We start from the raw sequence: 15,111 nt of genomic DNA on the forward strand, positions 1-15,111 counted from the left end.
ACATACTACTCTACTTCTACATCTAACAATTTATTGCCTCATCATGGAGACTTAACTTCATAATTGAATTCCTGAACATATATATATAAAGCAGTTCTTCATCAGATCTGTAGGCTAGATGATGCTGTCAGCTGAACAAGTTTGGCTAACAGGATATTACTGTTGAATTCTAGTGTTTAATGATTACAGAATTGCTACACAGCTAAACATATTCAAACCCAAGTGTTTGTAGAATAACTGACTGAACATGATCAACAGGAAAGTACATGTAAACACCTCTCTGGCATTCAGCTGTATACTGGAAGCATGGCTTATAAGCAGTATATCTTTCTAATATCTTTCCAATATTACTGATTTTGCAGTAAGACATTTGATTACATCTTTTCTAAAATAACTATAATGGTCTTAAAAACATGTTTGTACTTAAATGCCAGTGAACGAAAACATAATAATGATTTTATGATTGCGTCATAAAGATGGATGGATGGATGGATGGATGGATGGATGGATGGATGGATGGATCTGTCCCGTCCCCTTTGGTTAAAATCCAAATTTGAATGTGGGAAGGATGTGGCAATGAGTGATTCACTGTGATTCACAAAGTATTGCACATTATTCACGATTTTACACTTGCAAATAAGTCAGATAAAATAGAATAAATGTGTATTTGGCGTGCTCTCCGAGGAGAGGGCTCCGGGCTCGGTATTCGGCCCGAACCCAGAGCAGGGACGGACTGACAATCTGTGTGTTCTGGAAAAGTCCAGAACGGCCGTCCAACCGAGGGCCGTCGGCACAAAAAAAAAGTCTAATAAAGCAATATGAACAGTCAACAGCAGGGGCACTAATACGATCACTTATATGCTACGTGTAAAAAAAAAAAAGAGTCGGCCTAGGCAACTAGCCACTGACTTTTATAGCTATTGCGCTTTTAAATTTGCTTACATTATATTTGAATAGTTATATAAGTTATAGTAGGCTTTATAGCAGTTGCGTCTGATAAACATCAAATGGGAAACGCTCAAAAAGCAGAACGAAACTTGTTTGATCTGTGCGCGGCCAAAGCAAGCAGGGCTGATCTCGATAACGCGAACATTATTACACTAACAGAGCTGCGCGATCCACTGAGAAGCATTTCAATTCAGCGCAGAATTCTCTATTATAAACCCACAGATGACTATGTGATTTAAGTTAGTTAAAAGACAGATGAAACAGAGCAAAAAACAGGCGAAACAACAAACCAGTTAGAAAACATTTCACTCCACAACTTTACTGTAGTAAAACTGTAGTAAAACAAACTTTTTTTGGCAGAAATGTGCCTGTATATATTCATATTAAAAATTCTTTTATATATAGTCATGTTATTAAAGTTAAGTTGTTATTAAACGTAATGTTATTAAATGTAATCAATGCAGTAATGTTTTTGTTTAGAAGTTATGGCAGTTTATTTATTTTGCATTTATATTAATACTAAATATTTGTTTTTGATAACACATACTATAGATTTATAGAGAAAAAAAAATCAATATATATTTCCATAATTTTTCAGGAATTGTTTAAAACTGCCTGAACCAGAACCAGATCTCAAGATATTTTATTATTTCGCATATTATGGTGAAAAGTAAAAAAAAAAGTTAAAGGTAAAGTTAAAAAGCACCATGTTATATGTATAATAAATATTTTTGAGTATAACAAACAAGTAGCCCTTCTAGATTATTGTATCCCTTGAGGTAGCCCACAAAAAGGTTGTGTCACGACACACATGAGGGAGACAGTAGATCCAAGTGCAGTGAGATATTTATTGGGTAATCCGTGAAACGTAATCCAGTCCAGGCAAGTGTCGAATACCATACAAGCAATCTAAACGAGAACAATGAACACAAGGAACAAGCAGGAACAAACCAAGAAATGTGAGACATAACAAGGACTCCGTAACAAACACTAACACAGACAGGGCATATATACACACAGAACTAACAAGGTGATGGGAACCAGCTGAGTGCAATAATCAGATAAGTGACAGAACAGAATGCTGGGAAATGTAGTCTAATGTGAATGACACCGTGAGAACGAGGACCTCTAGTGAACCCCAGGGAAACACAACCAGACACAGTGACAGAACCTCCCCTCTACGGCGCGGCTACCAGACGCTCCATGACAGCAAACAAGACAACACAAGAGTCCAAGAGGAAGGTGGAACGTGAAAAATCCGAGGGAGGGATGGGAGGGCCAGGACCATGCAGGGGAACAGGAACAGGGGGTGATGGCTTAACCGGCGGCCAAGATGAAGCAGACAGTTCATCGGGCGGCCCAGGCGAAGCAGACGACCACTCGGGTGGCCACGGCGGTGAAGACCCCTCGGGCGGCCACGGCGGTGAAGACGACCCCTCGGGCGGCCACGGCGGAGACTTTCCCTCGGGCGGCCAGGGCGGAGATTTTCCCTCGGGCGGCCCAGGCGAAGCAGACGACCCCTCGGGCGGCCACGGCGGTGAAGACGACCCCTCGGGCGGCCACGGCGGTGAAGACGACCCCTCGGGCGGCCACGGCGGAGACTTTCCCTCGGGCGGCCAGGGCGGAGATTTTCCCTCGGGCGGCCAGGGCGGAGACTTTCCCTCGGGCGGCCAGGGCGGAGACGACCCCTCGGGCGGCCAGGGCAGAGACGACCCCTCGGGCGGCCATGGCACTGGAACAGACACCACCGGCTCAGGAACAGACACCACCAGCTCAGGCACTGGAACTGGCACCACCGGCTCAGGCACTGGAACTGGCACCACCGGAACTGGCACTGGAACTGGCACCAACGGCTCAGGCACTGGAACTGGCACCACCGGAACTGGCACTGGCACTGGCACCACCGGAACTGGCACTGGAACTGGCACCACCGACTCAGAAACAGGAACTGGCACCATCGACTCAGGCACTGGAACTGGCACCACCGACTCAGGCACTGGAACTGGCACCACCGGCTCAGGCTCAGGAACAGACACAGGCTCGAAGGCGGCCATCTTGTCAGGGGACACAGGCTCGGCAGGCGTGACGTGAACAGGCTCGGCAGCGGCCATCTTGAACCTCCTCCAAGCATGTAACACCGTCAATGAGTAGAAAAGGAAGACTACCTTCTTGACCGTGGCAGGAGAGATGACGGGTAGTTCTGGGATGGTCTCTGGGATAACAGCGGACTGCACTGGGACGGCTTCTGAAACAACCGCATGCTGTACAGGGACGGCCTCCAAAACGACCGCACGCTGCACAGGGACGGCCTCTGAAATGACCGCATGCTGCACAGGGACGGCCTCCAAAATGACCGCACGCTGCACAGGGACGGCCTCTGAAATGACCGCATGCTGCACAGGGACGGCCTCCAAAATGACCGCACGCTGCACAGGGACGGCCTCTGAAATGACCGCATGCTGCACAGGGACGACCACCGGGGCGTTGGGGAGATAAGAGGCCCTTCTCCTCCTCCTCTGTCCTTGATGGCGAGGTGCAGCCTCAGTACTAGACGAGACCAGCGGCGAGGACTTTGAACTGGACAGGACCAGCGGTGAGGACCTTGAGCTGGACGAAACCAGCGGTGAGAATCTTGTGCTGGACGGAACCAGCGGCGAGGATCTTGTACTAGACCAGTCCGGCGGCTCCGGATCAGAAGAATGGCAAGGCGGAGGACGGTGTCGTGGAATTTGTCGACCACCTCCTCCCCTGCAACCTCCCCGAGTTCCGGAGAACTTCGCCAGACGAGTCCCCAGAAACGACTCACCATTTCTGATGGACGAGTTCGCTGAAGCCTTAGCCGCTGCTGCTTCCTCAGTCTGCTGGGCCCATAAGGCAAAACATTGAAAAATGTTTAGTCGAGGCGCTTCCTCCCCGACCTGCGAACCTCCTCTCTGTGGTCCCCTTCCTTCCCCATACACAGGAGAAGGGTTACGGATAGTGATGTGACATTTGAACCGAGGCGTCGGAGCGTGTGTCGAGAAAAAGTGGGCGTGCCAGATGAAGCCGCGATTCGAGGCTTGTGTTGTTAATGTGAAAATCACGTGACTAATGACAAACGAGGCCTCGGTTTGTGTAAATACGTCATCGGTTCGGTCTGAGTGTCGCTTCCGGAAAAAAGGCGGTTCGAAACTCGCGCCTCCTTGTGGGTGTTGTCAGGAGTTGTAGTAGTGTCAGAGAGTTAGAAAACTATCATTGTCATTGTCGTTATTGTGTCATATATGTGTGAGGGCTGTATATTATTACAGTATCAGGTTAGAATAGTTATAGTATATTATTATTATAGTAGGCCTATATTATAGTCTTGTTATATTAATTAGATAAGATTGGATTGCTCTGGATTTTTGCATCTGGACTGGACTGCTTTGATTTGGATTGCCCTTTTGGATTTGTTTGCTTTTTGTGACTCTTCCTTTTCCAGGTAATGGAGCCAGCAAGAAAGAGGGAATCCTCCCCTGTCTGGGCTCAACAGAAGCATCAGTGTCCTCATTTATACCACTGCCATTTTTACATTCTCCTGCATCCTCTGTTCCTTATGAAAGGATCTTTTCCAAGGCTAGAGAGATTTTGTCCAAGAAGAGGAATCGTCTAAACCCCAACACACTTGAAATAATTCTGTTTCTCAATAAAAAAATCTATTTTTATTTTCCTTCCTTCCGGACTATTCTGTTGCAGTTTACTTTAATCTGTTATCTATAATCTGTTAAATTAATAAATGCACTTTATTACACTCCCTCTAACATAAGCACTGCACTCGTGTTACTGTTGTTGTTCATACTGTCCCTATCCAAACAATTTATGAATAATTAATTAACTGTGTGTGAGACTCTAGTAAATTCAGACAGAGAAAGATACATATTTTATATTATACACAGTAATAGACAAATGTCTGATCATGTCTTTTTATTATTGCAAATGAAAGGTTACAGACATCAACAGTGAGTACAAAATAAATAAATAAATATTTTTTATTTATAAAAATATTTTTATAAAATATACATTTAAATATAAATATACAAATAAATATAAATATTTATTTGTATATTTACATTACAAATCAATATTTTTATTTATAAAAGTATTTTTATAAAATATATATATTTTTTTATATATAAAAAATATTTTTTATAAAATTAGGGAGGGAGGGAGGGAGGGAACGACACTGGTTCAGAATGAATTAATTTGTCTGCTATTTCTTTGCACAGTAGCTAGGTGTCACTAGTGAGCAATGCTGAATGAAGCTTCGAGTAATGAACCTTTAGCTGAAGCAATGGCCTGCGAGGTCTCAGTGGTTCAGGAAGCCTCATTTTGCCATCACTAGTTACGGAATCCCGAACTGCTGGATCTATTCATTGTGACGGAGTCCTTCTGTCACGACACACATGAGGGAGACAGTAGATCCAAGTGCAGTGAGATATTTATTGGGTAATCCGTGAAACGTAATCCAGTCCAGGCAAGTGTCGAATACCATACAAGCAATCTAAACGAGAACAATGAACACAAGGAACAAGCAGGAACAAACCAAGAAATGTGAGACATAACAAGGACTCCGTAACAAACACTAACACAGACAGGGCATATATACACACAGAACTAACAAGGTGATGGGAACCAGCTGAGTGCAATAATCAGATAAGTGACAGAACAGAATGCTGGGAAATGTAGTCTAATGTGAATGACACCGTGAGAACGAGGACCTCTAGTGAACCCCAGGGAAACACAACCAGACACTGTGACAGGTTGGAGACCCCTGGTATATAGTAACTATATGTTTTATAATTACAAGTTTGTGTAATTTGGGGTTTCTGTGGGCAGTGACATTTCATTATTTGTATTTTATTTTCAATGCAGATGTAATGGCATTGTACAAATTTTTTGTTTTTATTTGAAGGCTGAGGCTTCATTAATAAGCACAACCCCAATTATCATGATTGGTTTTGAGATGTTACTTGCTTGTCTGATAGGCTACAGTGTGTGGCATAGTATCAGGACATCCTGGCTATAGTGTCTGTAGCGCACGGCTAGGGGCGAATGGCCGGATGATGGGCCTATTTGGGAGAAAGTCCAGGGCAGTTTTTTAGCCCCAGTCCGTCCCTGACCCAGAGTACTCCCCCCGTATTCCTGGCTGTGAAAGAGCAAGCCAAGAGTGAGTGGAGGGATGCTGAAAACTGTCAAGGAATGTTAGGTGAGTTGACAGAGTGAATTCATATGTGACCCTGGACCACAAAACCAGTCACATGGGTTAAAATTGAGATTTATATATCATCAGAAAGCTGATGTATCGTTTGTTATGATAGGATAATATTGGTGGAGATACAACTATTGATAAATCTGGAATCTGAGGGTGCAAAAAAATCGAAACATTGAGAAAATCTCCTTTAAAGTTGTTCATGTTGGCGATTGTGCTGCATTCACTCACAATAATACATGTTTGATATATTTACGGTAGGAAATTTACAAAATATCTTCAAACATGATCTTTACTTAATATCCTAATGATTTTTGGCCTAAAAGAAAAATCTATAATTTTGACCCATACAATGTATTGTTGGCTATTGCCACAAATATACCCGTGCGACATGTGACTGGTTTTGTGATCCAGGGTCACATATATGCTTCCTCTCATGCTGATAGGGTAGACATGGTAATTGTTTGATGACGATTTGATTGAACTGATTATTTGAACGTGCTCCTCCTGAACTTTGTTTATGAAACATCATTAAAAACAAATTTGCTTAATACTGTAAATAGATATTGTAGGGATGGCGGTTGCAACACACGGGGCAGTTGCAACATGGCTTATTTCACCAATTGGAAATGAGAGAGATGATATTCATGTTACACATGCTCAGTTAACCCCTCTTCCTTCCTGGAAGAAAGCAGCCACATGTGAGCATTCATTCTGAAAAAAACAACAACAACAACTGTATTTCAAGTTTAAAAAGTTTTTTTTATGATCAAATCTTTTTATACAGTGTAAACTGTTTGCATGAAGCATTATGAAGTCATATCATCAATGCTTTCTTAGCTTCTAAAAGGCATGTGTCAAAGCTAGTGTCAACATAGCCAGTGTTATCATGGTATATCCGTCAATGTTGTAACACACTGTTGAAACTGTCCTTTATCACAACATTGATGTAAACCCTTGTCATAGCATAACTGTCAAAGGTTGCAGGAAGGTAGACAAAGATGATAAGTATAATTCCAACACAACGTTTAATGATGATAATACAATAAACAGACAGGAAGGACAACACACACTAAATGCAACGTAGACCAAACAGAGAATGAAAGTGAGGGATCAACTTATAAAGCAAACACAAATGAGGATAATTGACAGAACACAGCTGAAACCAATTGAACACCATTGAGGTGCCGGAAAACTGAACAAAGGAACACTTGATGAGAATGAAAACAAACTAAAAGTCCATGATAATGACACTGACAGAAAATAATGGTGACAATAACAAGATTATAATTTTATGTGTTACAGTGTGCCACGAGAGAGGAAATGCTCAACAGACAGGGGTATTATTCAATTTCAGTGTTGATTTTGATTTAAAAAACATATTTTGTTTACGTACACTTGAAAATGTTTTATTTATTTTACTAGTTTTGTCTTTATACAGCCAAATTAACTTAGTGAAGACCCTGTCTGTGCACAAGTAAAATAAATAAATGTGAAAATTATGGTAAAGAACATTCCCTGTGAATTGTTGCAACCGTCCCCTATTATGCGGTTAGTTGCAACATTTGACTTTGTCAAGTATAAACAGTTTTGGCTTTCCAATACAAACAGTCTCTGAAAAAACTCAATGCAAAAAGTGTTGCAACCATCCCCACTCTCATATGAAGTAGAAACATTACTGGAAAGAATTTATTAATTTACAACAAAACCAAGTTACTGAGGTTGGTTGTAACAAGAAGTCATTTCAACAATTCTTGAAGTCTATTAATTAAAGATATTTTGACGGTAAAGAGGTTAGAGATCTACAACCAAATCTCTCACAGATATTTGAAATACACCGTATAAAATAATATAAATGCATTAAAATGGAATAAAAATTAAAAAAGACGATTTTAACGTTAAGCATTTTTTTTCTAAACCATGTCAAGTGCTGGCTGGTAAATGCCACAAAATGCTTGTATTGAATTTCCTGTCTATGTTCTTTGATGATGGCCTTATTGCCTTTGACTGACAGCTGAAATGTACACTCTGTATCTGTCTCCAATCCTGAACTTTTCAAGTCATCCTAATTATGGACTTTTGCTGTTCTCTTATTATATGGCACATGATAACAATTCTGAAGGGCTTAGAGGTTAAGATCAATAATTCTGTTATAATTGCACCTAAGTGTAGCATTAGCTTCCATATTCAGGATTTGTGTGAGTGGTTTTTGGTGACACGGGTTTTAAATCCCAGTCTCCTCATCGCTTCAAGTAGGCTATCCTCGCGCACAGAAATGGTAAGTAGATGGAATTAATTACGTTTTCACTTATTTTAACTTTAATTTTAACGAAATTTTAACTTGGGTATTATACATTTATTTTTCCAAAGTCGAACCATCATTGTCGGAGTTTAATGGAGAAAGGACCTGTTTTGACATCAAGGTGTACATCGATATCATCTTCAATCATATGCGCGCGCTGCGGGACAGAAATTGTAGACCGACAAGTGCTGAAGGTATGATCCTCACAATGACGGAGAAAGATAAGTGATCATAGGCTACATATAATGTGCTCTTAAGACTACTATATTAAATGAATACGACAAATAAAAATTATATTTAAATTTAAATATATATATTTAATAATATATTTAAACATATTTTTGAGCTTTAACGATATTTAACATTATTTTTTCTCGCAGGTGAATGGATTAACGTGGCACCTGAAATGTTTACAGTGCTCGGTGTGCGCAGTTTCCTTGGGTCACCATAACAGCTGCTTTATCAGAAATGAAGAGATTTTCTGTAGAAAGGATTATAACAGGTAAAGTGTTTAATCTTTCCAAGCTTTCCTACATTTCTTGGGATTTTCATAATTTAGTTACATTTATTGTGTGTTGGTTGACAACAATACTGCAAGTGCTTATACAATTGTACTGTATTTGATCATTTTATAATAAACAGAAAACTTTTAGTAGCCTACATAAAAGGTTTAAAAAACATTTTATCTTAATTTAGGCATATAATATAATATAATATAATATAATATAATATAATATAATATAATATAATATGTGAACTTTAATATCAGGACTTTCACTAATGTTCTTATTTTTTTTAATGAAAGTGTAGCCAAAGTTACAAACAGCAACCTGAATAATATTACTGAAGAAGAAGAAAATTGAGAAAACTGAAGTTCTGAAAACTCTTAAAATAAATTATTGTGACAAATGTCGTGATTAAAGAATGATGTATAACGGCATGAAAATAATACATGTTCTTTTCAGAACTTTTGGCATATGTGTCCGATGTGGCCATCAAGTCAGTGCAAATGACTGGGTTCGGAGGGCAGGGAACGGCATATATCATCTCACCTGCTTCGCTTGCTTCTTCTGTAAAAGGCAGCTTTCTACAGGGGAGGAGTTCGGCTTGATGGAGAACCAGGTTCTCTGTCGCATTCACTACGACATAATGCTGAACCTACAGCCCATGTCAGACAATGGTAATTTTTGTTTGCATTTTATTTCATACATAACACCAACGGAAAAGGACATTAAAACAATATCTTGCATATTAAGTAGTAAGAACATTAAACATGAGGCTATTTGTATCACAACAGGAAATGATTTGTACGGAGTCATACAGTATCCCCCAAAGCTGCCTAAAAGACCCCGTACGTCATTCACCTCAGAACAGCTACAGGTACACTTTTTCTCTACCTGTGGTAAAACAGACTGTAACAGCTAACTATGTGCTTCTGAATGTTTTTTTAAGGACACATCCTAAACCACAAATAAATGTGTACTACTCATAAATCTGTGCATATATCAGATTGGGCTTGCATGTGTATTTGCTTTATACAGATTATGCAAACCCACTTTATCCAAGACAAGAACCCTGATGCACAGACTCTGCAGAGGCTGGCAGAGATGACTGGGCTGAGCAGAAGAGTCATACAGGTACAGAACATTTATAGGCTCAAGTTTCTAGTGACTCAAAAAACATGTAACCACTTGTACTGAATTTTTGTAGGTTTGGTTCCAAAACTGTAGAGCCAGACAGAAGAGGAACCCACTTCATGACAGCGTTCCTCCATGGGACGGATACCAGACCTCTTCAGTGCCCTTTCTGTCAGATAACCAGTACTTCTTGCCCTCAGGCAGACCTGAGACTCACTGAGACTGTCCTCTGTTTCAGCATATCATGTGCTCCTTGAGATCTTTGATGTATAATAATTTATGTGGAGATTGTTTGATTTAAGTGCTGATTGTATACTGTTCAAAAGTTTGGGGTTCAGTAAGATTTCTAAAAATAAATTATTACTTGTTTAAGCAAGGATGCATTAAATTTAGCAAAATGACATAAATACATTTGTAATGCTACAAAATATTTCTATTAGCCTATAAATACATTTAAATGTGTTTTTTTGTATTCTTCAATCAGGAAAATATGTATCACAGTTTCCATTAACATATTAAGCCAAAATAATAAGAAATGTTTCAGAAATCATGTGACACTAAAGACTGGAGTAATGATGCTGAAAATTCAGCTTTGCCATCACAGGAATAAATTACATTTTAAAATATATTTGTTACATTATAAAATGTATTATATAAACAGTAATCAGTTTTACTTGAAATTTTATTTTAAATTGTAATATATGTGTTTTTTTTTGTGTGTTTTTTTTACAGTAGGCTATATTACTGGTTTTTTTTTGGTCAGATACATGCAGCCTTGAACATAAGAGAACATGAGACAATAAAAAATAAAATAAAATAAAAAAACATTTAAAAATATTGCTGACCTCGAACGATAGTGTACCACATTTAAAAAGTTAACTTTTATTAAAAATCCATCAAGAAACATCAGTTCTGTTTAGATGGTTATGTATTTATTAATTTCCAATTATTAGCTGTAGCAGGTGTATATTTACTACTGTCATCTTTATAAGAGAATGTTGAGTTCAAAGGATTTTGAAAGCTATCATATGATTGACTAGAAATCGTAAAATGGTGACTCTTCAATAATACGGAACACATCTGTTTTTAACACCCTTAATAGTCAGTATATCCGGTGCTAATTTGATGCCAAAAGTTGCTCAAAACGTGACATGGATAAAATGAACCGAGAAACATTTTACTTGATTGGGATTAGGATTTTCCAACTGTCATGTAGTTAAAGGCACACTGTGAAGGAATTGTGTTTTTGTCAAACAGCGACCCCTAGAGTCGCTATGGAATACTTGCACTGTCGTAAATACCCCTCCACCCCCCCACCTCCCACCCTGTACACCGGTACCTGCATCGGGCATGGAATAGGCACAGATAGACTCCAAAGACATGATTATTGCAATTTATCATAATAGTTTGCAAATTGTACTCGTTTACACTATTTACAACCTCTACGTTAGGCTTATTTATGTCCTGATAATTATGTGAGATATTAAAAACTGTTCTCATGATAATCGCAAGAATCAACGTCAACAGCGTCGTCTGATATCCCTCAGGACTACGTGATAAATACACCTCACAACATCTGAGTTCAGCTGGCAAACTAGTTCGTGAGGCAAGCTATAAAACATAACGCAAAAAACACGTAAGAGAAACGAGTGTTTGTTAGCAAGTCTGTTAACAGCTCTGATAATCGAAAGCTAGCTAGACATATGTGGAAATTATTGGACTGGTCTAATTATCAGCAATAAATGAATGAACAGCATATAAAAAAAACGGTAACACTTTACAATAAGGTTCCTTTATTAAACATTAGTAAATGTATGAACTAACAATCAGCAATACATTTACTACTGTTTTTGTTAATCTTTGTTAATGTTAGTTAATGAAAATAAAGCTGTTCATTGTTTGTTCATGTTAGTTCACAGTGCATTACCTAATGTTAACAAGATTTTAATAAAGTATTAGTAAATGTTGAAATTAACATTAACAAAGATGAACAAATGCTGTATAAGTGCAGTTCATTATTAGTTAATGTTAACTAATGTAGTTAACTAATGAACCTTATTGTAAAGTGTTACCAAAAAAACATACTACAAGCAAGCGCAACAACATACAACATAGAATGCAAACAAGTTTACAAATAAGAGATTTATTTACTGGCCACTTCATGCGTTTTCTCAGATCGGATAGCTATCAGATTTATCAAAACGATTCTATTTACACCTGGTCACATAAATGTGTTTTTGCGAAACGGATTTAAATCCGATCTTCAATTCCCGCGCTGTATGCAGATTTAATGGAGTGCACGTCACCGAAAGCAACAGATATGAACAGCATTTTATTGATCATCAGCTAAAATTTCAAAATCAAAGACCGCAATAAGAGAGAGCGATAACAGCCCTGGTAAGATAATTTCATTTCTTTACTTTTAATGATGATGATTGTGTGTTAAGCGTCTGCGACTTACTTTCACTTTGATTTGCGATAGTTTGCACGTTCTCTTGATGACTATGCTCAGTTGCTCATCTGCAGTGATGTGTGTTCCAGTAGCGTCGTCATTTATAACATATAGCCTATAACACGCTCTCACACGTTTTTATTTTTAGCATTTTTGAGAGGAGTACAATTTACATGTGGTTTCAACAACCAGATGCATTTACACGTGTCCAGTTTCGTCTGGAATGCGGCGCAGACCTCCTCCTGAAGTGGTTTGAGCGATCGGATTCAAATCCGTCTCAAATGCGTTTCGGAGGGCAATTAAACCTGGACTTTTCACAATCGGATAGCTATCCCATCTGAGAAAACGCATGAAGTGGCCAGGTGTAAACAGCCCCATGACAAAAACATACGCACAAAAGCCGAAAACAAACGCTGGTTGGCCTCTCACGTCCAAATTTGACGAAGTGGTGGGGGAAGTGACGTATGCCGTAAAGCAGTCGAATTTTGTAGTTCTTTTTGTGCTTGGGTTACTACCCGAACCCTGAAGTTACATAGTGCCAGTAAAAGCGATACAGACCCCGTCAGGCTATGGCAGACGTGTCATTCAACCTATTGTAAGTCGATGTACCATCACAAGGGTCTTGGAAATATATTATGAAGGTTGAAAAGTTTCACAGTGTGCCTTTAAAGTGTACTCTTTTCATCTTATGTATTCATTTGCCAAAAAAAAAAAAAAAAAAAAAAAGAAAAGAAAAAAGAATGCCAAGCTTGACATCTTTATATCTAGTCTCTGTTTGTCTGATTGCTAAAGAATTGGGACAATTTTCTGACTGCATCTTAAAATCCACAGCCCTGGCGACATTTGTTTTCTTGCACTCTAGCAATAATTGTCAATTATCTGTCAGTTCATCTAATGGCCCAATATAATACAGCCATCAAGGTATTTTATTCACTCATGTTCATTGGTATGTAATAATTCCAGTGGACGTTGAAAGTCTCCTTTTTTTTTTCTGTGTGTGTTTAAGGGCAATCACAATTTAAAAAATGTCCAATCAAGTAATGACCATTAAACTATTCATTCAGCGAGCATTTCATTATTGACCAGGCCGGCAGTTACAGGCACTGAATACTGCATGATGCATTGATTTACTGCTCTGTCCATTAATGTCACCATTTCTTGAAAGAATATCTTAGGCTTGTATTGATTTGGACACACTTAAGCTTTACAATAAGCCTCAATGGTCAAACACCGATCTAAAACTGCTTGTCCTTCCTAGTCATTTATGGGTAATTTCTTTCCCGCAGTGCACCTTTAATGTCTACTACAATTTACTATACTGGTACTATTTTTATTTTTTAGCGTACAATGCTGTCCAAAAGTTTGAGGTACTTTTTGAAAGAAGACTCTGCATTGGTTTGATCAAAAATGAAAAAAGAACAGAAATATTGTGAAATATTTTAAAATATTCTACATTTTAAAAATGTAATTTATTCCTCTGATGGCAAAGCTGAATTTTCAGCAGTCGCTGCGCCAGTCTTCAGTGTCACATGATCCTTCAGAAATCATTATAATATGCGGAATTGGTGTTCAAGAGACATTTCTTATTATCATCAATGTTGAAAACCGTGTCTCTTAATATTTGTGTAGAAAGTTCAAAATAACAACATTTATTAAAAATCTTTAGTATCATTATGCATGTTTTTGAATCATTTTTGATCAATTTAATGCATCCTTGCTGAATAAACGTATTATGCAATAGTCATTTCTGTATATACACCATATGTTAACATATGTTTATAAGGGTTAAATCATTTTTAGTTGTGGTTGTTTTATCCATGCACAAAGTCAGGACAACATCAGTGTGCCATTTCAGTTGTGCCCACATGATGGTGCTGACTCTATTTACAATAGTGCATGTTATTGATGGAAGGGTCGCCTTTACTGATATACTTCTATTTAGTATATTTAGATAGAGGGGGGCATGGTGGCAATCATTTAGTACCATGGTTTACATCAAAATACCATGCATCACCATCTTATGCACCACTATTATACTTCACAGGTATACTTCACAGAATACGGTATTACTGTAGCCGAGTAAATGGCCAAAAAACATGGTGAGGGTATTTGTTTGTTAACGATATAAACTAGCGTCATGAAAGATGAAAAACACCAAGAATCAAATCTTGAATCTAAATAGAAGAATTCATTCAGATTTTTTTCAGTGTCAGTGTGTGTTACCTGTAATTAGGTCAACCTCCTCCCCAAATAGAAACATTTCTCATAGGTTTTGGCTTTCTGCTCTCTCTTACTCTTTTCATTGTTTGAGCTTCTTCCTGGTTAGTGAGGCTTTGGAGAACTGTCTCTGTGTGAAGCAGTTCTCAGGTTACAGGTCGTTGTATCTGCTGAATAGTGTCAATGTACAGAAATGGACTTTTCCCCCTAAAAGTAAATCAGGTTACACAAGATTCAGAAAAAAATGGGTTATGGTTATTGCAGTACACCCTGTCCCACAGTGGATATGAAGTCACTTCTATTATAAACCGTAATTGTCAGTTAATTA

General features: G+C 38.7%; 1 protein-coding gene across 2 annotated transcripts; it reads left to right on the forward strand.

Moving 5' to 3' along the window:
- Positions 1–8,195: 8,195 nt before the first annotated feature.
- Positions 8,196–10,823, forward strand: lhx6b (LIM homeobox 6b). 2 transcript variants are annotated; one of them, XM_084114302.1, is made up of 7 exons: positions 8,196–8,453; positions 8,546–8,671; positions 8,858–8,979; positions 9,443–9,657; positions 9,775–9,857; positions 10,019–10,114; positions 10,188–10,823. In XM_084114302.1, exons 1-7 carry the CDS (start codon positions 8,247–8,249, stop codon positions 10,332–10,334), a joined length of 996 nt encoding a protein of 331 aa, XP_083970428.1. In that variant the 5' UTR covers positions 8,196–8,246; the 3' UTR covers positions 10,335–10,823. The 2 variants fall into 2 exon arrangements, with proteins under 2 accessions (XP_083970428.1, XP_083970429.1); XM_084114303.1 differs by having other exon boundaries at positions 10,208–10,823.
- The last annotated feature ends 4,288 nt before the right edge of the window (positions 10,824–15,111 follow it).

This window comes from Abramis brama, assembly GCF_963993115.1.
Source record: "Abramis brama genome assembly, chromosome: 5".
Lineage (NCBI taxonomy): Eukaryota > Metazoa > Chordata > Actinopteri > Cypriniformes > Leuciscidae > Abramis > Abramis brama.

Coding starts and splice junctions, on each gene's coding strand:
- lhx6b (XM_084114302.1), top strand. CDS start 8,247: ATGGACTTTTGCTGTTCTCTTATTATATGGCACATGATAACAATTCTG. Junction 8,454..8,545: donor TATCCTCGCGCACAGAAATG/GTAAGTAGATGG, acceptor ATTTTTCCAAAG/TCGAACCATCATTGTCGGAG. Junction 10,115..10,187: donor TGAGCAGAAGAGTCATACAG/GTACAGAACATT, acceptor GAATTTTTGTAG/GTTTGGTTCCAAAACTGTAG.